This window comes from Abramis brama, assembly GCF_963993115.1.
Source record: "Abramis brama genome assembly, chromosome: 10".
Taxonomy (NCBI): domain Eukaryota; kingdom Metazoa; phylum Chordata; class Actinopteri; order Cypriniformes; family Leuciscidae; genus Abramis; species Abramis brama.
The window spans coordinates 22,115,994-22,140,704 of record NC_139972.1 but is presented as its reverse complement, the minus strand read 5'-3'; the positions used below and the strand labels follow the sequence as shown (position 1 = coordinate 22,140,704).

Below are 24,711 nucleotides of genomic sequence, written 5' to 3'. Positions count from 1 at the left end.
GATTTTTTACCCTCTGCAAATAAAATTTACTATAACATCATATAAATAAATGATTGCTTAGCATACTCTCATATGTTTGCAAGCCTCCACCTTCTGAAGTCGTGATTACTTCCGAGCTTATCGCATTAAAATTTTGACTTGAGTTCATGTCCAATTTTTTAACTAGAAACTAATATTACGATAATTCCAATAGCATGTGAAGTTAGCATTACATCTCGTGTAAACAGAGAAGTTGCCTTTGTCATCAATGAACAAAATTCACGCTGGACTCACCACTTTTGCACTTCTCGGCCACCGTACTATACCATGAAGTGCATGCAACACCCAAAAAAATACCTACAAATATAACAGATTAAGAAAAAAAAGAAGAAAAAAGAAAGAAAAAAAAGAGTATATATTTAACTATTTATAAATTATACATACCAGGGGATTTTAGTTCACTGGTGCACCGACCCCCTCCATCAAATAAAAAAATGTGTAAGCCTACCCTTATTTTGTAATAAGTTTTGTAGCCAGGCCTTGAACCTAATAAAGATTTTCTTCATCGCTGGCAAACAATAGTGTTTGCAGATTTTGTTTCAATGGATTGTCGGTAGCCTACAGTAAATATCCGACTGCATTAAGCGCTCGTTTTGTTCTCGGTGTTTTAAAGTTTGCAGTTTTTGTTGAGCGAGAAAAGTTTCAAACGATGCAGTGAAAGCACGAGTTGAGCTATCCAAATGATTCAGCCTGGATCGCGAACCGATTCAAGCCATTATAAAGTAGACCATTTCATTGAAACCGATTCAAAAGAGTTGTTATTCATTCGTGGATTGGGCATCGATATTGTTAGTTCTAAACAGCCGAAAGAAAATACTGAACACACAACATATGTTTGCTTAAAAATGTGAGCATTTTCTCATGTCGGTATACGGTAAAATCACTCATTAGACAAGGATATGTCGTCAGGCTCGTGGCAGTCACATATTTTGTTCGATGCATGGCTTTTGGTAAATTGGCTCACCTCAAGAAAATCTACGGAGCCCCGAAAGGATGGTTATATGAGATGAGAGAAAAAATATATTTCGATACTTTTGCGTCCTCTAGTAAATGTGTTCCCCGAGAAAACATTTTTATGCTTTTTTGGGGGCCTAAAAATGCAAACTTTTGTAAACGTATTAGCCTACGTGTTTAGTGTAGGTCTAGCGTGCTCTGTAAAGGAAACGTGAAGTTAATTAGTCTTTAATTGTTTTCGCGGATCCGTGTGAATGGGGATGGTTTTTATGACGTTGTTATCTGTACAAAGAAATGTTGTTATCTGTCCCTTTTGTGCTCTGTACAAATCAACATATAGCCTAATGTTTATTTTTCTTAGTGTTATATATAGCCTATTGGTATCGCAACAAAACCATGGGAATTTGTTGCTCAGGTGCTTGAAAAACGTTATGGGACGCCAAAGTGTAGCATATTCTTTTAATGTGCCAAATATAAAACATTTTGTAGCTTGACATCGAATAGCCCATGTTTTAGTCAGACCTGCACTGCCATCTAATGTTAAAGAGTAGAAACAGTTGCTTGACTGTAAAGGACATTTTATGACACCAGCATCATTAACAAGTAAATTCCCAAGATAGAAATCTTTAGACCTGTTACAGGCAATAAGGAAATAGCATTATCTCTTGTATAGCCTAACGTTACCTGTGTAAAACAGTTAAATATCTCGATATGGTTTTTGTCCTCGGGGCTTGTTAATTTGACTAGCCTGCCTCTCGTCTCATATCTGAATATATATATATATATTTAAATCATGCTAATAGTGGAAGTAGTGACTGCATATTATGGGACTCCAAGAGTAAACATGCACTCTTGTTCCCTCTGGAAAGCAGCAGATCAGCGGTGAGGCTGTTGCTATAGAAACGCAGGCAGCACAGGTTGACTTCGGCTGTTCGGTGGAAAGGTGTTGAAGGCGCTGACTCGTATGTGAGGAAAGTAGGCTGGCGGATCGGAAGACCGGCGATTAAGAGAGAAATAATAAAGGAATTGATCAGAAGAAGGACATGTCGGAGCGAGTAGCCTCATGTGGGAACCTGTATGACACGAACACCCTTCTGCTTCGGTATTGCAACGGTAAGTTTGGCAGCGACTTGACTGAGCATTCATAATGAATGCGCGAGAGAGCCACACACGAGATGGTTTGTTTTCGTTTCCATTTCAGACGTCTTGTCTTTGATATCAGTTTTACATCAACATTACAGCAATGTAATGTTATTGTCTTGTCAATGCGTCACTGCCTGCGAGGGCTCAACAAAAGAAACTGTCTCAGGGTTATGTGATGAATATTATTTGTTTAAATTACTGACCAGTTTTATATCCTGGTTATAAATGCAAATTTCATTCTCCCTTAAATTATTTTCTTATCGCATATTTGCGGTTTGGATCAGTGTCATGGTACAGGGATGACCATCTACCCAGATTCAGGCTCTTGAAAGATATTTGAGAATTACAATCCGTGTACATTATGTGTTGTTTACATTTTTTATTCATTTTCTCATCAGCTTTTTATATGCTTGGAGCCTCTCATCCTCAGCAAACCTGATTTAGCTTGCTTCACTTGGGCTTTGTTGTTTGGTTTCAGCTAAGGTTTTAGTGGAAAGAATGTACTAAGTTGCTTATTAGTGAATAACATTACCCACCTATTAAGATGGATTTACCAGGGTTATTCCTATGATAACAATACCTTGAAGCTTAGTTGTAAACATCATGTCTGTTTCAGCATTATCATGACTATTAATACAATGATCTAATCATTATCAAACATTAGTCAAAATATATTTTATCTGCAAAGCGGTGGTTCTCAACTAGTTTTTCTGTAGGACCCATATTTTGAATTATTTAAATTGGTGACCCAGCAGAGCACCAGATTTGATTATCATACTGAATTTTACCATGACAATGCATAGGCAAAATTGACATGCGTGACACGTCTGACAACTTTGTTTGACGTGCCTTTATTGTTGTTTGTTTATTGTAAAGCATCCTTGAGCCCTGGAAAGGCGCTGTATAAATAAAACATATTATTATTATTATTATTTGCATACTGTGAACAACAGCAGAAATGCGATTTACTCATATAAAATACTAGGCTAAATATTGCATTAGTATTATCCACTTTACCAACTGATGAATGTGCATCAAAATACCATAAAGTTTGTTGAACACGTGTCCTTTGACCTCAGCGACAAAAGATATTGATAAGATAAGATATTTCTCCTGCCTTAAGGATGATAAGCCTATCAGTTCTGCTATCTTAGCTGAATAATTATGTTTAGTTATTTCCATTTATAATAGTTTTTCCCAGAATAGACCTGCAACTCATTTTGGGGTCGTGGCCTACCAGTTGAGAACCACTTGATATAAAATACATTTAGTTGAGAACCACTGATATAAAATACATTTCAAAACCACAGAAAGTTCTATACAGCCGATGCAAATATTTCAAAGCAATTTACAGGTGCAGTAATCGATTTTTGAGAAACGCTGTTGAAAGTGGATCAGACCGAGCGCTAAAACCACTGTAAAAAGAAATATGGACGTAGTGTCCGTGATGTCACCCGTAGGTTTCTAAAGAGCATTTTTGAAGCCCAAAGTGGGCGTAGCAGGCTGTCGCCATCGTGGCAGCGCATCACTCCCGGATAACCGAAAATGGGCAAAGAGGCGGGATTAGCTGAGGTGAAGTGGCGGCTGACAGACAGCAGCGGCTAGCAGTGACAGCAGCGGCAATCCACCTGTCACTCAAGTGGCCACGCCCTTAATTATGCAGAACTTTAAGGCTTAATTTAATTTAAACGGATGAGTTATGAAAAAAATTCACCACCCTCACAGTTGTCATGAAGGGCAAAATTAGCTATATAGACCAAAACCACTTTTTGTACCAGGCTGTAGGCTAAAAAAAAATTGTCTGCTGTAAAGTTGGGCATTTTAACATGGAGGGTATATGGGATTGACTCTCTTTTGGACCGTGTCTCTAGCGGCCAGTCGATTAATTTCAGTTCAAGTCACTTCCGTGTTGGATTCAAGAGAGAGACTGGATGGTTGCCGCTTGGCCAAAACACACTTATAGCCAATCAGCAGCAAGGGGCGTATGCACTCATTAAGGGGGAGGTGCTTGTGCCAGTGTGTTTGTGAATTTGGGGGCGGCGCTATCAAATATGGGGTGTGATCCGTTTCGGTTGGGGTGTGTTTGTTTTTGGTGATTTGAAATATCAACAGCTTTTTTCAGAAATTGCTTACTGCACCTTTAAGAACAAACACATAAAATTATTGTATTTTATATACATATTTATCTTTATATATACATTATTTATTGATATTTTTATTTAATAAAAAAATGAAGAAATAAAAAAATAAAGCACAATTAAAATGCTTGAGTAAAATTCAATATTTAATCATAATTTCAGTCAATCACTGAAGGTCTTGTTAGAGAATTCGATGTTATCACTATGGCTTCTTCATTCTAACAACCATTGTCCACAGCTTGTTGCTGTTGTCACTTAGAGACGTCTGTTTCATCAGTTCTTGTGGATTACAGGTTCTCTCAAGGATCAGTGTACATTGTGGTCATTGTTTGGGTTTTTCAGTAGGTCCATTTCCACGACAGATGGTTTGGCTGAACGACAGATGGATGGGTAGACAGTATATGTCATGATGACTGGGTCAGAGAGGGTGTCTATCCATGTTGTACAGTTGGATGGTTTAGACAGATTTTAAATGTTGTACATGAAGATCTTATGGTCAGACTATGATATTAACAAGTTGAATGCATTTAAAAATCCCTGATGTGAATCGTATTGATTCAAATGATAAGAAAATGAGCATGCGCCCCAGGGGTATGAAACAACAAGCCATAAATTGTCAAACTGACATGCGCTTCTGTGTGCTATTAACGGAGAGGCTGGTCAGTGCACTTCCTGATAGTGCCTGGCTAACAGGTCTGGAGTCGAGCCAAACCTCTCTCTCTGCCAACAGCACATCCAGCAGTTTTCTACCGCATAGGAGACGAGGAACAGCGTCCTGTTACAAACATCACCCTTCTCCTCTACACACAGCACTGAGGGTGGGGGAGGGGGAGGAAGGAAGGTCCAGGCACGGGATCAGCCATCCAGCAAGCCAAGGGGAAGGTGGGAGAAAGAATCTTTGGCCAGGCAGACGTTTGGCACCTTTAGGAAACCCCTAGAGAGCTGCAGCGGATCAGGCTGTCTGAGCGGGTGACTGACAGGCGGACATAGTACTGACTGGAATGGCAGGTAGGAGGGGAATACAAGCAGAGCGGGATGATGAATATTTCAGTGCGCTTGGTTAGTGAGCATCCGGTTTCCTCCAGACTGCTTTTGTCTTCCAGCATCACTAGCTCCAATCCTGCTTTCTTCTCACCTTCCACTTTTGAATCCTATTTTCTTTCACTTTTATTAGTTCAGTTGACATGCTCACCACCTGCTGATGCCACTTTATGGATGGGATCTCCATGTGTTAGCAGGTTCAGGCACTAACAGAGGTTTATACTTAGCATGCAGCCCGTTGCATTGCCTTTGAGATTGAAACAGAGATGGAGCCACTTTTTTTATGTGAAATATGAAATTGAGGAGCTACATTTGGAAAAATGTAAATGTGACAGGAATTTTCCTTCTGGTTTTGATTATTGTGTGATTTTTGTTATTTTTGTGTATAAGTTGGATATTTAAATGCAATACACCCAATTGCCGTCACTTTGAATCAGCATTAGAAACAATTGTCCACTCATGCTTTCAGCTTTTTAATAATTTTTGTTGAGTAAAATTGGGTAAAAATTATTCAAAGTGCCTATGTAATCTCTCTTTTTAATCACAGATGTTTTCATGTTGAAAGTTTTCCAACACTTAAAAATGCAACAAAAAAAATTATTAGTGCAAACTGCAAACAAATGGCTTTTCTTAGAACTACCATCACTTTTTTTTTCAATAACCAACAGGACATTTTAGTCAATGTATGAAGTGACAGGTGTGCTAGAAAGGTAACCACACATGTACAAATACTTTTTATCTTTATTTTATATAATATTTGCATTGTTTTATCATTTCAAATGTTTAGCTGAAAAAATGTTGTGCTATAATTCATTAAAGTAAATGCTATTTGTTTTTATATTCTGTTATGCAAAGACATATGTACAGTTTTTAAGTGTCCAACGAGTGTGTAAATTAAAATGAACTTTCCACATGTCAGATTTGCCATCAATCCCTCAGCCATTGCATTAAAAACACCCTCAGCAGCGTCAATTAATTTATTTGACATTTACTGAAATAGTAATATAACACTATATAAATGTATATTACATTTTTTATAAATTAAAATATGACCAACTTTACTAGATTTGCGATGTTGATAACTGTGTCAGTCTGTGAAAAGGGTCCATTGTTTAAAAACGGCTTAAAGCATCAGTTCTCGGAGCCCACTAGGCGGTCTCAGCTAATTTCCAAGTGGAAAGCAGGATGACTTAAAATCATTTCATATATTATTATTAATCAAATTTTATATTATTAATATGTAATCTGAAGTCTTTTTATATTAAACAATAACCTTTTTTTTTTTTTTCATAGTTCTTGAAATTTCTAGAATCACAAATTCATAAATCATATATTGTTAATATATCAACAATACCAGTTTCTGTTAAAGGAGCCGTATGTAAGATTGTGGCCAAAACTGGTACTGCAATCACTTTCAAATTACTGTAGAGCGGTGTATCCCCTCCCCCTCCCCCCTGACTCGAGGTTGCCAGATAGGCTGCAGGATCCAGCAGGAACGTAGGCTGCTATGTAGCTGTGGAAACTAGAGCAGAGCTGGCAACCCGGATGCCGAAACACTACTGACTTCGTGATTGGTAGATAGGTGGAGGGTGGAGCATCAGGCCAAAACACAACATGACAACATCGACATCAGTTGAGGGCTGCAACTTCACTTTTTAAATGACAATATCCTGGCCAGACTACTGTTGTCAGTGATATAAGTATTTGAAATGAACATGATTTCTTAATGTCTAGTGACATATCAGGGCCATTTTATGATTAATTGAAATACATTTCTTACATACAGCTCCTTTAATAAAAATTTGGAAAACAAGCAGTGTTATCATAATTACATCAGAAATACCAGAGGAAATACAGTATCTTACTTTATATTGGGGGGCCTTTGATTGTATAATGGATTAATGGGAGACTTGGAATGAGAACCACTGATTTAAAGGGATAGTTCACTCAAAAAAGAAAATTCTCTCATCATTTACCCATTCTCATGCTGTCCAAAACCTGTATGACTTTCTTCTTTGGAGCACAAAATATCTTATTTTGTGTCCCACAGAAGAAAGTTTAACAGCTTTGGACCAATTGTAATGTACAAATTCCAGTCAGTACAAATTCTCATGCTATGACTATCTGCTTGTGTCTTTCAGATGACAATGTATCAGCTGGGAGTGGGATGGAGATGGATGACCGTCTCTCTCACCTGGAGCAGAGGGTGCAGCTGCAGGAGGACGAGATTCAGCTGCTGAAGGCGGCGCTGGCGGATGCTTTGAGAAGGCTGGGCTGCTGTGAGGAGATCACACAGACCAGCAGCAAGAAACGTGGACCTACTAAAGGTCAGAGCTTCATCGTGGCCCTCTGCTTATTATCATTACGTGTTAGAGCCTAGAAAACCATTGGAAGATATTTTTCCATCAAAAGCAACTTAAACTGATAATCTGAGGGTAACCTTGCATAAGGGTGCATTTTGAGATGTAACCTTTGTGTTAGCATTCAAGGTTCTTAACTGTTATTGGATATTTCGAACAGGGATGTATTTTAAATAGTTTCATGTGGGAGGTGAAGATAATTTGCATGTCATCTCGCTTTGTTCCTCTGTTTCTTCCTTCCTGATTTAGTTCGTCAGATACTGCAAGCTCTGCCATCCAAGCCTTTGACAAATGGCTATGTGCAAACAAAACGCTTGAGTGGCTACCCTTCCTCTCCCTCCTCTCCGAAAAAGGAGGTACTGATGTCTATCAAAAGGTGAGAGTTATAAGCAAGATATATATCATTTTTATTGCATATTATCTCTACACATTTTCAAATGCCATTTTATTTGCATTTATTCTACACCAAGACATTTGTTGCTCAACAACATCAGTGCAGTATTACTTCTCGACCTCAAGATGGCGGTATTGAGTAATAAACTATTTGGAACATTTAGCCTAAAAGATCCCTATATAATTAAGTACCTGAAAACTTTTACAGTTCAAAAATTCATAATCGATATTAATCATTTGTATTCATGTGGACTTGAGAAAATGCTTGTTGTCCCACCACAACACCACAAAGAGCCTGCTGTGTTGTTTAATACTTCCATCCAGACTAACATTTCTTTGATGTCCTTCTTTCCTGTCCTCTGCATTGTGTCTCACTCATTACTCTTGTCTCTGTGTGTCAGGAAGAGCATGTCCACAGAACGCCTTTCCACGGTGAAGAAGGAGATGGCCGATTCCCGCAGCAGAACCACCTCATCTGGCAGCTCAACAAGTGGAAAGAGAGACGGGTACCTTTTCATCTAAATAAAGTGCATTAAACTCAATGATTTTTCTGTACAAGAGATGAAAACTCTTTCCTTCCAAGCCTTGAGACTAGTACAAGATGTCAACAAAGCTAAGAATAGAGGCTACTTCAGTGTCTAATTAGATGACAAAGCTAGACTTTTGGTCAGCAAGACACCAGAGACAGTAGGGGAAGAGAAGGACCATCTATAGACAGCATTTTATACAATACAATGTTAGACCATGATTTGAGCTGAATCAGATGATTATGTTATTGTTATGAAATGTACAGCTTTGCCTATTTAGGCCTTTATTTATTTAAATAGAATGGTCTGCAATTGTTAAAGGTTACCATTGTGTGTTCTGGTTCATAGAAACAGAGTTCTAGCCATGTTTTCTTACCTTAAAGGGTTAGTTCACCCAAAAATGAAAAGTCTGTCAGTAATTACTCACCCTCATGTTGTTCCAACCCCGTAAGACCTTCGTTCATCTTCGGAACACAAATTAAGATATTTCTGATGAAATCTGAGTGCTGGATCATTTCTCCATAGGCTTCTAAGACATTATAACTTGCTGGCCCAGAAAATGTATTAAAGACATCGTTAATATAGTCCAAGTGACTACAGTGGCTCAATCTTAAGTTTATAAAGCGACGAGAATACTTTTTGTGCGCAAAAAACCCCCAAAATAACGACTTTATTCCATATTCATTTCCTTCTCTCTGGGCCTCGAGTTTTTTCACGTAGTGTTTAAGCGTAGCGCGTCTGTGTTGTACGTCACACGTAGGCTCACTATTGGCCGACGCTGGTCATGTGTGTGATGCGTGTGATGTGCAACACAGACCTTAAACTTAAGGTTGAGCCACTGTAGTCACTTGGACTATATTAACGATGTCTTTACTAACTTTTCTGGGATGGCAGATATCGATTACCTAGAAGCCTATAACTTAATTTGTGTTCCGAAGATGAATGAAGGTCTTACACCCCGTAAGACCTTCATTCATCTTCGGAACACAAATTAAGTTATAGGAACAACATGAGGGTGAGTAATTACTGACAGAATTTTCATTTTTGGGTGAACTAACCCTTTAATGTTGGTACATAGACAATATACACTTCTGTTCAAAAGTTTGGGGTCAGTAAAGATGCATTAAAATGATCCAAAGTGAAAAGATTACAACAGTAAAAGATTTATATTCCAAAGATTTGTATTTCAAATAAATTCTGTTCTTTAAAACTTTATATTCATCATTTCATCCTGAAAAAAACATGTATCATGGTTTCCACAAAACATATTGAGCAGCACAACTGCTTTCAACATTGACAATAATCAAGATTGTTTCCAAATCAGCATATTAGAATGATTTTTGAAGGATCATGTGACACTGAAGACTGTAGTAATGATGCTGAAAATTTAAATTTAATATATTACATTTTAAAATATATTAAAATATAAAACAGTTATTTTAAATTGAAAATACATTTCACAATATTACTAAAAAATTTACAGAATTTTTGATCTAATAAAAAAGCATAAAAGCATTTCAAAAACATTTAAAAGATCTTACAACCCCAAACTTTTGAATGGTAGTGTTAGTGTATACTGTTTTGTTTCTTGTTAAGTGAGATATTTCAACTACTAAGTGTGTTTGTTGTGCACACACCAAGAAGGCTTAGGAACAATGTGATCAAATAGTCATAAATAATTTATGGTTGAGTATACACGGAGTTCCAGGAAGGAAGGTAAACACTGATGTTCAAGCTAGTTATCTGTCAATAAAAGTGTTATTGACTAAGATCCTGACTGTCAGAGCTGAATAGCAACCACTGGAAAACTCACATTAAAATTTCATAAAAAGAAATCCATTAACCAGGTTACCACTTAATATAGTGTTCAATTCAATTCAATATTCACTATTTTTTATAGTGAAAAGGAGGGTAAAAATTACATTTGAATAGAGAACACTTCAAGCTTGTCATCATATGAGTCCATTAAACCTTTGTTGCTATTGCAAACTACTACATAATAAGAGCTTCATCCTACTAAAGGGTTACGTATCATTTCCAACAGGTTTCCCACCAAGCTCCTGCAGGATGTTTGTACAGCAGATAATCCTACACCTTAGTAGTTTTATATTTATGGCATGATGATTGTTTGTATGGCACATGGCAGCTCTTCGCAGTCACTTGGTTGACATACACCACTGAAACAGTCTCCTGACCACAGTGCGCTTCATATTACTGCATTAAAGCACTGAGGGGAGTGGTCACCCAGAAAAGGGCTGTCATGCACACTGAGGAAGTGTCCTCCCATTGGTTAGTGAGATCCATGTTCCTGCAGAGCTTAAGTTTACTCAAACAAGGAACTCAGTCTTTTGCCTGACGCTTCTGCAAACTCCAGCTAGCACTTAAACTGAATAACGGGAAAAACAACATGAAGAGGTCGACAAGGTAAAACTCATGTTCTTGTTAAGCTCTTTCAGGTCTTCAAAATAAATACTTTTGGTAGTTATAGGGTGAGTGAGGTTGATAATGGAATTGCTTTCAGCTTCCTGCAACAAAGCAAACATTGGTAGGCAAACAAGAATATTCATAGCATCATGGGTTTTATAGATAAACAAAGCGAAATCACCTGGGCTAAGTTGGTGACGTAACTTCCCAATTGGGAACAAAAAAACTATGAGCAAACTTTAAAAACATTGATGGAATCTGACAACCTTTTGCTTATGCATTTACTTTGCTGTTGCAAGCCTTCAGTTTGGTTGTTGTTGTGTTTTTTTTAGGGAAATTTTGCATCATTTTGTGAGTCATTTAGCAAAAATGTAAATGTTTCCATCTGGTTTTGATTGCTTGTTTCCATCTGGTATTGTCAGGCTGAATCCTTGTTATCCATTCAACTCCCTTTCAAGTAATGTAATACATATAATGCATACATTTTACTAATTGCTTTAGTGCATTGCTTCGCTAGCAATTTGAGTTAGATATTGATTGTTACTGCTGCTCAGCTGTATGTATTAAACATGAAACCCACCCACTGCCACACTCACACGCACACAGACACACTCACACGCACGCACACACACACACACACACACACACAGACAGCTCTTTGAAGGCAAATTAGAGTGAGTGCTCTACATCAGGAAATAAAATGGTTTGTAGGACATCATGTCCAGAGAACTTCAACAGAAGTTTTAGTGAATCACTTCCTTTAGAGATTTGATTTAGTCTGTAAAGATACTGTGCATGCATGTATCTGTAAAGACACTGTGTGGTGATTTTCATGTATTAAATCCATAAATCGTCAAATCGTCACCCGCACTGTGTGTGGTATGGATGGGTGTGTGCATAGTCAATGCATTAGTATGAGGTCACGCACATTAGTGGTGCATACCCACTGCATTATATTGAGTTTGGTTGCTACACAGCCTAGGGTCATTACTGGTAAAATAGATTTTTCCGTGATGTGCTTTTGAGAAAATGTTGCCAGTAGCTGCCATTTTGTGTGCCATCACCTAAAATCAGGTGTGTGGAGCACTGAAATGTTCCATAAATGTCCATAAACAATATAAATTGCTTAAAATCAACAGCATGCTTGCTGAGAAAAAAAAAATTAACACACCCTATGTGGATCCAAATGATATGAACTATTCATCACATTCCTCACATATTTTCCTAAAAAAAAATATTTTTAAAGGTTGCAAATGCACAATAATTATATAATCATTGTGCATTTGAACAATATTTCCATATATATATATATATATATATATATATATATATATATATATATATATATATATATATATATATATATATATATATATATATATTTCCATTTATATATATATAAAAGCAACCACACTGGCTAATGGAAATATTGTTTTATTTTAGCCTACACACCACTCTAAACCGGTGTTATTAGAGATTGGCTTGCTTTGGTGTGGCCTGCTTTGGTTCAGTCTTTGCTTTAATGAAGTGTTTGGATGGTTTCTGCATGCCTGGACACAAACAGATCACTGTGGGAGCGTTTCTTTTCGACGGCACCCACGATCCTTCTGTCTTCCCTTTACATAACATTTAATTTCATAAACTGTTTGCTGTCCATTCTGAGGATCCCTGAGTTCCGCAAAAGTATTCTAGCAAATAATGCTGGATTGATGGGTCTAATTTATTACTTTCAGCTGTCTAAGACAGGCTGTCACTCATGACAGTCTTGCATCAGCACAGAGGAAGTGGAAAACTGTGTGGTTTGGAAAAGCAGCTACAAAATGCACACACAGACACAAATTGAACATTTAATCTTTTATATATATATATATAAAGGCCTCGACATTTAGAATATTTTTGTCCATGTTCGTTTTCAAAGCAAAATCACCACCAGTGCTGGCACCCCACCAAATGTGTTTAGTCATGTAAACAAGCTCTGAAATTTCCTGTATTTAGTTGAAAGCAGTTTTGGGTGCCCTCCTCCTCCTGTCACTTTAGCTTAGTGTTTTCTCCATTGCACAGATCTATGAGAGGCCACATGAAAGCTGGGTCAGTATTAATGGATGAGCTCAATGAATTAGTCATCCTCATACAAAACACAAGTCAAAGACAGCAAACAAAACTTTTCAGAAATGATTTTAGAAAGTTTTTGTTTAACTTATGGTGCTGTTCTTGTCTGGCTTGTTGTCTGTGAAGGTATAAATGAATGACTGACCCCTTTCTCTTTTGGTCTTTCAGCAAAACCAAAGAGTGCACCTTCAATGCTGGTAAGTTTTCATCTATTTTGAAGGCATATGATGAATATCACCCAATAAAAACAAAAGTCCTTTTTTATATTGAGCGAGAAATCAATAGCTGTTTGGTATTGCCTTTAGTGCTTTATGTGTTAACTGAAATAAAGTTGAAATAAAATATAAATGTATGATGAAAAACTTATTTTAGAAAATACCTTAAAAATGCTGCATGATTAAGTTTAAGCTTAGGTACTCATACTTACTAAAACTGATATAAAAATAAATTGAAGCTACATAGAAATATAGAAAAGAATAAAACAACAAAAGTGTATAGTAAAATTATAAAAACTAAAATTAAAATAAAAAGTATAAAAATAAAACCTATTTCAAAATATTATTAAATAGTATATAAATAATACTAAAATAACACTGCTACATATAAACTGTGGGAGTGAGTAGGCCTACAACAAACTTTTTATTCCATTACAGTGTTTCCTTTTCCAGTGGAGGAAAAAGAATGTTTATATATTTATATAAATGCATGTAATATTTGTTTAGCTATGTTTAACTAGCAGTGCAGGGAGAGACTGAGCCCTGTGTTATGGGAAATTATGTATTAGCCTGACTTGATCCCATTATCGTGTGCATTACAGATAAAAACTATTATGGATCGACGTAATGCTTTCAGCTAGTCTCATTCTGTAATGGGCAAGTTGGTTTCTAAGTGAACATAGTTCTGTCAGTAGGGCCAGGATAATTTGACAAATCATCCTTAACAAACCATGTTTACTGCTTGTTTCTGTTTGGCCGCTAACATTTCTGTCCTTCTTGAACAGATGATGGTTACGTTAGGATGTTCATACGTGGACGTCCAATCACCATGCATATTCCAGACCAGCGGAAGGAAGCCTACAACCTTGACCACAAGGTGGCGCTGCCAGAGCGCAAGCTAAAACTTCAGTGGGTGTATCCTTGTGATTTAGCTGAAAATTATTTTATAATGTAACTAAAGTGAATTGTGCAGATATTCTAATGAATAATGATGTATTTTGATAGATCATTGTGAAGTTGTTTATGTATATTTTATTCTTATTATTTTACAATAATTTAATTAATGGCTATCAACTTTTCAAGTACAATTAATAAAGTGCATCAGTGATTTTCAATTAAATTTCAGCTTATTTCTTAAATAGTTTGAAATGAAATGCAAATGAACCCATTTGAAATGTGCTAATTTAAAGCTACAGTCCTTTTTTTGTGTTCAAAATTGACAAAATGTGTATAATAAGTGAGTACATAATGAATTCATTTTCCAAACCATGTTTTTTACTACGGTACACCTATAATAAGTGTTTTTAGACTAGTTTGTGTCGTACCGCTGCGGAGAAGCCCAGTACCTGCGTGACTCGTCATAGACGTAAACAAGACGCATGCACTTCTGTTTATTAACTGCTAGAGCGCCTAAAGTTACGGACTGCAGCTTTAAAAGTACTGTACGTGTCAATGAAAAAGCTTTTTATTTCTTAACACACTTCATTAGTTACGGCTATAGGGGAAGAGACTGCCGTTCCAACCTCTACCTGTTGCCGACGGGGGAGATTGTGTACTTCAATGCTTCGGTAGTGGTGCTATACAACGTAGAAGAGCAGCAACAAAGACACTATCTAGGCCATAATGATGATGTCAAGTGGTAAGTTAAATATATATTGATTTTATGGTTTCTTTCTACATACTTTTGCTCATTTACTCTACAGTTAATGAAGATTAACAGCACTGGTGGAACTACTACGGGAGATAAATCAGTCTAGTGCTGATGTCATACAGAGAAAAAAGCATTTCCGATTTCCTGCAGATTATTCTCAAACTAGGTCATTGTTCAAAGGTCCAAAAGATGTTATCATTGTGCTTATCAGCTTCATGAACAAATATATTGTACCACTGTATCGCCATCATTCAACAAAAAGAGCCAATGTACTCAGGAAGTGTTGCTAGTTTCTGAGCAAATTTGCATTTTTAGTACCAGATCTTGCTTGGCTTAACAGACTCTTATCTTTAAGATAAGCGAATCCAGCAGTATATTCAAATATACCTGCAATCAAACTAGATCTCTTTTGCCTTGTGGTGTTTTTATGCTGTTTGGCTGCCAACTGTAAAAAAAAAAAAAAAAAAAAAAAGTTGTAACTGAGCAACAACATGCTATCTCTTGTCAAAAATGTTGTTATTTAACATTTGTCGCTAATTAAAATAACACTGGAATGCTTTCTCTGTGACTGTCAAAATCCCTGCTTGCAAAACTGTTGCAACCTGTTTATTGTTTTTTCTGGAATCAGACTGCATTCATTTACTGTGAGAGAGAGAGAGAGAGAGAGATGGGAAATCTTTTGTGACAAGCACTTATCCTGACAATGTTCTCTTTGCAGTTTGGCCATCCATCCAGACATGGTCACTATAGCAACAGGACAAGTTGCCGGAACATCCAAAGATGGCAAAGTTAGTTCGCATTTAAAATTGTGTAGCAGCATAAAGATTTGTTAATCCTTCGGCTTAATCCTGCCTTCTGTGTGCTCAGGAACGAAACTACTGTGCTCATAACAGTTCACATCAGTGTTTTAGCAATTTGCAAAGTATATTAGCATTGTATATTAACCTTAAAGTAATATACTTTTATTCAGCAAGGATGCATTAAATTGCTGAAAAGTAACAGAAAAGACATTTATAATGTTACAAAAGATTTCTCTTTCAAATAAATGCTTGGTATCCATCACAGGAAAAAAATAACATTTTAAATTATATTTAAATAGAAAACGGTTATTTCACATTGCAAGATTATTTCACAAATTACTGTCGTTACTGTATTTTTGATCAAATAAATGCGGCCTTGGTGAGCAGAAGAGAACTTTTTTTTTTTAAACTATGAACTATTCCTTTAATCTTATTTAAAGATGCTCCATTCATATGCATATAATAAGTGAATCTTTGTTTCCCTATCAGCTTTTGCAGCCTCATGTCCGTGTCTGGGACTCGGTCAGTCTGAACACTCTTCATGTGATCGGAGCAGGTGTGTTCGACCGAGCCGCCACCTGTGTTGCCTTCTCAAAGTCGGTAAGCCAACTTCCTTTTTTAAGTTCTTGATAAAACAATCTGTGTGCTTTGATGCCATATGATCAATGAGAAAAGTGCACAATGGGTATAGGCAATGAATATTTGAACAGTGATGAATGGCTGAATGAACAATGGTATTTACATGGATGTAATACCTCTTCTCTTCACAGAATGGTGGTGCTCATTTGTGTGTGGTTGACGATGCAAATGATCACATTTTGTCTGTTTGGGACTGGCAGAAAGAAAAGCAGCTGGCGGAGGTTAAGGTGAGGTGGCATCCTGTATTAAAGCAGCGATACTAGACCTGCTGTACAATTTCCTTGCATAGTGTGTCTTGTGTGATTATGTCTTTTAATAACAGAAACCTGAGTGTTCACAGACCAGGTGGTTTAAAGCCCTGACCGCACATGTACGCCACCATGACATCTTTTTGACGTGTGCATTTTCATCTGGAAGATGTCATGTTTGTCCTCTTAATCTTGTAATGTAATGACTTGTGCGGCCTATGAAATTACTTTCCTTACATCAACAATCCGTCTTTATATTTTTAACCCCTTCCCACCCACTTTCCACAATTGAAATAACTTTGTGATGTATTTTTCTTGGAATATTCTGTTTCAAGCTGTTTCAGGTAGATTTGAATGTATTTAAATGTTTAAAATGCTAAAATTATCACGTTTGCTCACAAATTTAACATATTGTAATAGTGTGCAATGGTCACTGATGTCCTGTGAAATATATATGTGCTTAGACTAAGGAAGAATGCATCTTGATTTGTGTCAAATATCCACTCACAATTTTGCAGTGTTCCAATGACTCAGTGCTGGGCGCCGTCTTCCACCCCATGGAGGCCAACCTTATTGTCACCTGCGGGAAGTCTCACATCAACTTTTGGACAATGGAAGGGAATACTCTTACAAAACGCCAGGGACTGTTTGAGGTTTTGTTGCATTTACTTTTCAGTATTACTAATAGAGAAATATCCGCATTAAGTGATATCTTTGAGTTTATTGCCTGCATGTGAAATTTTATTTTTATTTTATTTTGCATTCAAAATCCCCATAGCACAGAAATCGAGGAACATTTATGATGATTTTATTTAATGTATTCATATTTTTGGTATACTTTCAGAAACATGAAAAACCCAAGTATGTTCTCTGCATCGCTTTTGCTGAGAATGGAGATGCAATCACTGGAGATTCTAGTGGAAACATCTACATCTGGGCTAAAGGTCAGCAAATAATTATGCCATTATCCAAATGCCACATTTTTAAATAATAAATTGTATTTAATCCATCTATTTATGTAACGGCAGTTAGAAAAACAGCACCTTCATCTGTGTGACTGTTATTAGTGGAGATATTCCCTCAGTGCAGCCTATGATTTGATGATGAACTCTGATTTAAAGGGGGGAACAAGATCAGCCAGGTGGTTTCGGGAGCCCATGAGGGTGGGATCTTCTCTCTGTGTGTGCTGAAGGATGGAACGCTGGTGTCAGGAGGAGGGAAAGACCGCAGGGTGCTGCAGTGGGACCATGACTACCGCAAAAAGAGCGAGATTGAGGTGAAGTTGTTGTCTTGTTCTAATTAAAATTTTACTGACTTTCATAATGAAATGCAGAGATGGATACGTATTTTTAATGATCACCATATACCCTAAAAAAAGACTTTTATTGTTATGATGTTATCGTATTCCTAGTAGTGAAATGTAATCCAGGCATTTTATTTATTAGATTCAGCTACTTCAGCACTGAGTTAACTCAATTTAGAACAATTCGTACAAATCATGTTTTAGTTGAGATGTACAGATTACACGTTCCTTAACATAGTTTCTCTGTAATCAGGTTCCTGAGGCTTTCGGCCCCGTCCGCACTCTAGCTGAAGGAAAACAGGACGAGCTGTTTGTGGGAACAACCCGAAACGCTGTTCTACGGGGCTCTTTTTCTGGTTCCCTCACTCCTATTGTTCAGGTATTGGTTGTCAGATTATATTACCTTGTGTTTAGATGCCTTTTGGCCTTATATCTTTGCCAAAAGTCAACAAGATCATTTTTCCTCAGTCTCATGTAGCCAGACCTCAGATTATAAACAGCATATGCCATGGACAGGGCCGTCCCAAGCATTCTGCTAACTCGCACTGCCCCCCCCCCAGTCCGTTCAGTAGGTGGGGGGGTTGTGGACGTGTTTCGTCACGGTTCGCCGAGGCGCGGTACAGTCGCATCAATTGCACCCCCCTAAGGACGGTCCTGGCCCTGGACCATATTGTAGTTTATACTGGCCAAAAAAACACACACTTTGTACAGGAAGAGAGCAGATGTAAAGCAACCAACTACAGATATGTGTGTTTACATGCCTGATGGGTATTTATCTGAAATGGATGGTACCAATAATCAGTTCTACCTGTCCAAAAGTAACAAAGCACAGGGCATTGTTGCCATTCTTACCCTGGTCTCTATGTTTTCCATCTGTGCAAGGGTCACACTGATGAGTTGTGGGGCTTGGATGTGCATCCCAGTACTGAGCAGTTTGTGACATGTGGTCAAGACAAGCAAGTCTATCTCTGGGACACATCTTCTCATCTGCCTCTATGGAGCAAGACCATTGAGGTTTGTATGAAACCGTTTTACTCTTACATTCCAGTGATATGTACTCATAATAAAAAATAATCTCATCTGCTTTGCATATTTAGTTTGTATACTGTATGTTCAATTTGAGGACAAATGTTCGGTTTAGATGTTGTTAGAATGTGCTGTTATGCATATTGATTTTAGATTTGTATTGTTTAATATTAATATATTAAAATATTGCAAATTAAATTATATTACAATACTACATAATACTGTAATATTTTATTTTTACATTGTATAAAATATATTTTTTTGATATTTATTTTTGTTAAATATATATTATAATATAAAAAAACAATATAATAAATCAAAATATAAAATATAATTTTATTTGTTTACATTATATAAAATATTATTTTTTAATACATATTACAATATTAAAAAACAATATAATAAATCATAAAATGTAATTTTATTTGTTTATATATTTTTATTTATTTATATATTTTTAATATGTATTTATTTTTATTGTTTAATACTGATATTAAAATATTAAATTATATATATATATACATAGTGTTTTTTTTACATAGTATAAAAATATGTAAAATATATATGTTTTTTTATTGATTGATTTATTTTTATTTTAGGACCCTGGGCGTACCATTGGATTTCATCCCAATGGCCCTGTGCTTGCTGTGGGCACCATGACAGGAAGGTATGGTTGCATATGGGAACTTTAAAATGATTTTTGACTTAATTTACATGTCAATCAGCTGATTTTCAACAACAACAACAAAAAAGCAGAAATATTTAACAGCTCTGTTTTCAAATTAGGATGTTTTTTTCCCTCAACTGTACATTTAATTAAAAATATTTGTAATTCTGACTTATTTGATGCATCAGTATTCAAACCTGTATATATTTTTTTTCTTCTTTTTTTTCCCCATCTTACAGGTGGTTAGTGCTGGACACTGACACCCGTGATCTCGTCTCTATGCATACAGACGGCAATGAAATCATCTCCGTTGTTAAATATTCTCCAGGTGTGATCTTTTGTGCTTTTAGCCATTAGTCAAAACTATTCCTCATTCACTGTTTCTTGGCTCTTAAACCTATTTTCACTCTAGCGAAATACATGCATATATATGAAACATACAGTCATGCTCAAAGTTTAGCTACATAAAACTTGCAGAATCTGCGAAATGTTAATTTTAACAAAATAAGAGGGATCATACATATGTTATTTTTTATTTAGTACTGTCCTGAATAGATGTTTTATATAAAAGATGTTTACATATAGTCCACAAGACCAAAAAAAGCTGAATTTATAAAAATTACCTCGTTCAAATGTTTACATACCCTTGATTCTTAATACTGTGTGTCGTTACCTGGGTGATCCACGACTGTTTTTTGTTTTGTAGTGGTTATTCTGTATGATTTTGAGATCTATCTTTTCACACTGAGGACAACTGAGGGACTCAAACACAACTATTGAAAAAGTTCAAACATTCACTGATGCTCATGAGAGAGACATGATGCATTAAGAGCCAGGGGGTGAAAACTTTTTTTAATTTGAAGATCAATTGTACTTAATTGGTCTTCCAGGAAACATGAAAAAATGAAAAGAAAAAAAAGAAAAAAAGATATTTAAACAAAATAAGAAAAATGTGGAAATCTTCATCCTGTTAAAAAGTTTTCACCCCCCGGCTCTTCATGCATTGTGTTTCCTTATGGAGCATCAGTAAATGTTTGAATCACAAAGTCACTGCTGGAAAGGTTTCAAATATGCAAAAGATGCTGGAAAACTGAAGATTTTGCAGGACCTGAAGGAGTTTTCTGAAGAACATTGAGCAGTTTAACTGCTCAGGACAAACAAGGGACTTGAGAACAACCATCACAAAACAAAAAAAAACAGTTGCATTTCCTATTACTGTCAATGTTGAAAACAGTTTTGCTGTTTAATATTTTTGTGGAAACGGTCATTATTTTTTTCAGGATTCTTTAATATATAGAAAGTTCAAAGGAACTGCATTTATTTGACATTAAAAATGTCTTAACTGTCACCTTTGAAATAAAAAGAATATATTTTTCTTACTGACCACAGTCTTTTTACACGGTAGTGTATGTCCAAAATCACCTCTGACATCCTCTATCTCACAGATGGGGCGTACCTGGCCGTGGGTTCCCATGACAACTTTGTTTACATCTACTCCGTTACTGAGAATGGCAGGAAATACAGCCGTGTTGGCAAATGCACTGTGAGTTTAACAGAGAAATTACTTCAGCATCTCTTCAAAAATCTCTCTATTTCAATGGTAATCAATTAGGGACCATTAGCACTCATTTAATACCATCTCTTGCATCCGTAGGGACACTCCAGCTTTGTCACTCATCTCGACTGGTCCACCGACAGCCAGTTCATTGTAACCAACTCAGGCGACTATGAGATCTTATACTGTGAGTTGTTTTCTCCGCTAACAGCTTTGTCAGTGAATGGAGCTCAGATGTCATTGTTTTAATGGCTGGTGTCATGTTTCCTGTTGAAAAGGGGAAGCATCCAGTGGGAAGCATGTAACTAGTGCAGATGCAGTGCGTAATCTAGAGTGGGCCACCTCCACCTGTGTGCTGGGTTTCAATGTGTTTGGTAAGTCACACCGTACACATAAAAGAAAAGAAAAAAGATCAGCTTCCATTTAATTATTTTCCTGGAAATGGCTGTGAAATAATAGTTTTGGGATAGTCACATTAACACTTTTTCCTCTTCTCGTCCCTTTCCTTTTTATTTTATGATATTTTGTTGCTTTGTTTTATTTTAAGGGATCTGGCCAGAGGGTGCTGATGGCACAGACATTAATGCTGTATGCAGATCACATGACAATAACCTCCTTGCCTCAGCTGATGATTTTGGCAAAGTGCACTTGTTCTCTAACCCCTGTTCCCAGCCAAGGGTGAGTTTTTCTCTTTTTTTTGTGAAATTTGTCACTCAATCTAATAGGGGTGTAAAGATACCCTCATGTCACGATTCAATACATATCACGATACTGAACTCATGATACTATATTATTGCGATACTCCAAGACATATGATGAAAGGTTAACCAAAAATGTACTGTTGATTAAAATGCCTAATTTGGTTTTACATTGTGGGTGTAAATGAATAGGGTTGGACTTTGTGCTGATGCACAGGACCATGGTGACACTAGAATAAAATATTCATGATTCTGAAGCTGAAAATACAGAATTATTTTAGACGAAAATGCTTGTCACTCACTAGATATATTTAAAATAATGTAGGCCACTTTTTACTGGTAACATAAGACATTTGGCATTATCAGGACCCACAAATATTCCCCCATTGCTTTATTATTCATTGTATTCAACATTATATATAATAGTTTAATGTAGTACTGACACTAAAACTAAAACTTTCTTCATTTTTTTGAAGAATTTTCTTCACGCAGTAATTTTTATTTTGGGTGAACTATCCATGATACATATTGTTACGTTTTTGTATTGTGATATATTGTTATACACCTACAATCAAATCATACTCCTGTAAAACATTTTTTCCCTTCATCCGCAGGCTCCCAGCCATGTCTATGGTGGGCATAGCAGCCATGTGACCAACGTTGCCTTTCTCCATGATGACAGTCATCTTATTTCTACTGGTGGGAAAGACACCAGCATTCTTCAATGGGTGCTCGCTTAGTCACATCTGAGCCGTCCTCACTGTAGACTCCTGCCCACTAGAGGGCAGCACTGCTGTGCCTAATTCCCTTTCCTGCTGTCCTGTTTGCCTGTACTGTGTACTATTTTATTAGGTTTTCCATTAAGTGCTGGTACAGAGTCAGTTTTCTCTCTTGTCGGGGTGTAATTACCATGATTGTTTGAGGGGTTGAGGCTGAGCTTAAATTGGTGATAATTGGCTAACTCTAAAGTCAATTGTACGCTTTGCTGAATCACCACTAGAAGGAGCTCTGGTGCAGAAGAAGCATGTTGTCTACTGTTGACACTATTTAAGCCTATTTAAAGAGTTTTAGCTGCGTTTATCTGTGTTGCTGAAGCCTATAGAAATATATAATGCTGTCACTTAGTGGAGGTTGTATTTTAATATTGGAAATACATAATAATGCTGTGGCACTTGGCTTTTGATGCATATCTAGGGGAGAACTTAAGCTGTGCTTTGCCTTTTATTTGTTAATAAAGTTTGCCATATAGCAATGAATTTACTCCTAAAATGTGTCTTGAAAAAATTATATATCAAGCTATAGTAGTTTCTATTATATATACCATAATAACTGCTATGACCTATTAACAAAATGACGAGTAAAGCTCTGTTGCTGTTTCTTTAGTCATGGCTTTGCTTTTCTATCTCCTAGTTGAGGCTTATTTAGGAATATGTACTGTATTTACAGCCAACATTTACACGGAGACTGTCGGAAAGGTCATCGGGTAAAACTTTACAACATAAACAGCCACCTGCACCATCTACAATTTCAAGTGTTGACATCCAGGCCAGAACATAACTTATGCAATGTGTGTATCTGGCCATATTTTGGGCAAATAATAGTTATTTGGTGTTAATTAAAGTATTTCATACTTTTTCCTCATGCAAAGTCTTATTCAGTGTGTGTGTGGGTACATGAATAGACTGTCCTAGTAATTCCTTGAAGCATGAATTGCTTGCTTCAGTGGCAAATGATGAAATTGCAGAACATCTGCCATTTCATTCCTTCCTTCCTTCTCTCTAATCATACTGTAAGTGTCTTTGGAATTGAATGGGGAAAGTGTTTTAGCAATATTCGTTACACCCATCCACCCTTTTCTACGTTGTTATAGCTGAGCACATAACTGAGGCAGAGTGAGTTCTGGCATTAATTTACACTGTGAAAATGCCTCTGTCTTTTAATCAAAGATTTTATCTGACGATTAATAATTAATTGAGCATTGCAGCAATCAAATTATCTGATGTCCGCTGTGCAACAAGCTGGCATATCTTCATCTCGACATACTTCACAGTCAGTGCCCTAGAATAAACAAAATATATTCCTAACATTAATTGCAAACAACATTCAAAGAGGAAGTGCAAATCTTGGATAATTGGTTGCTCAGCAACGACACAGTAGATATTGGCTTTTAAAACGCTTGTGTGTGGGAGCTCTAATCTACAGCTCTCCAGCTCCTGAATGGAGGGGGAAATAATATCTGCTTCTTAGTGGAATGAAAAGCTGTTCTCTCTTCTTTTTAGACAAACACTTCTTGAGAAGAATTAGCCGGATGGAGCTTGCTCTACTGCTGTGATGAGCAGCTACGTCAAGTGTTTTCAGCCTAAGATTAAAGCCAATGGAAGCTCAAAATAGACCTGCTTTTAAGTCATGAAAAATGGAGGCATCTGTCCAATAAATGTGTTGCGCCTAGTTCTATCCCCTTTTGCCCTTTATATTGCTAGAAATTAATTTTGTCCCAAGATGTCAAACGTTAATCAGAAAAATCAAAACTGGATTGTTTTTATTAGGATACTAACGGCTCTAGAACAGTGGTTCCCAAACTTTTTAACCTTAAGTACCCTCACAACCCCATCAGTAATGCTCAAGTAGCAACTCCATCGAAATTAAACCAAATAATCAATTTTGTGGGTAAAAAAAGACTGGGCAAAATAGACATTCTAAATTTCAATATTTTTTAATTATTTCAACACTTTTATAAAAAAAAAAAAACAATAAAAAAAACGTCAAATTACCACTATAACC

At 36.6% G+C, this 24,711-nt stretch overlaps 1 protein-coding gene across 3 annotated transcripts; it reads left to right on the top strand.

Moving 5' to 3' along the window:
- The first annotated feature begins 1,851 nt into the window (after nt 1–1,851).
- On the top strand, nt 1,852–23,312 carry eml2 (EMAP like 2). 3 transcript variants are annotated; one of them, XM_084126578.1, is made up of 22 exons: nt 1,852–2,106; nt 7,457–7,642; nt 7,925–8,051; nt 8,470–8,574; nt 13,297–13,325; nt 14,129–14,258; nt 14,833–14,982; nt 15,713–15,782; nt 16,284–16,394; nt 16,565–16,660; nt 17,200–17,334; nt 17,526–17,625; nt 17,803–17,957; nt 18,238–18,363; nt 18,867–18,998; nt 19,610–19,677; nt 19,917–20,005; nt 21,123–21,220; nt 21,332–21,419; nt 21,511–21,606; nt 21,780–21,910; nt 22,545–23,312. In XM_084126578.1, the coding sequence occupies exons 1-22, from the start codon at nt 2,037–2,039 to the stop codon at nt 22,668–22,670; spliced, it is 2,418 nt and encodes an 805-aa protein (XP_083982704.1). In that variant the 5' UTR covers nt 1,852–2,036; the 3' UTR covers nt 22,671–23,312. The 3 variants fall into 3 exon arrangements, with proteins under 3 accessions (XP_083982704.1, XP_083982705.1, XP_083982706.1); XM_084126579.1 differs by lacking the exon at nt 1,852–2,106 and adding an exon at nt 5,006–5,282; XM_084126580.1 differs by lacking the exons at nt 1,852–2,106; nt 7,457–7,642; nt 7,925–8,051; nt 8,470–8,574 and adding an exon at nt 10,887–11,019.
- Nucleotides 23,313–24,711: the final 1,399 nt, after the last annotated feature.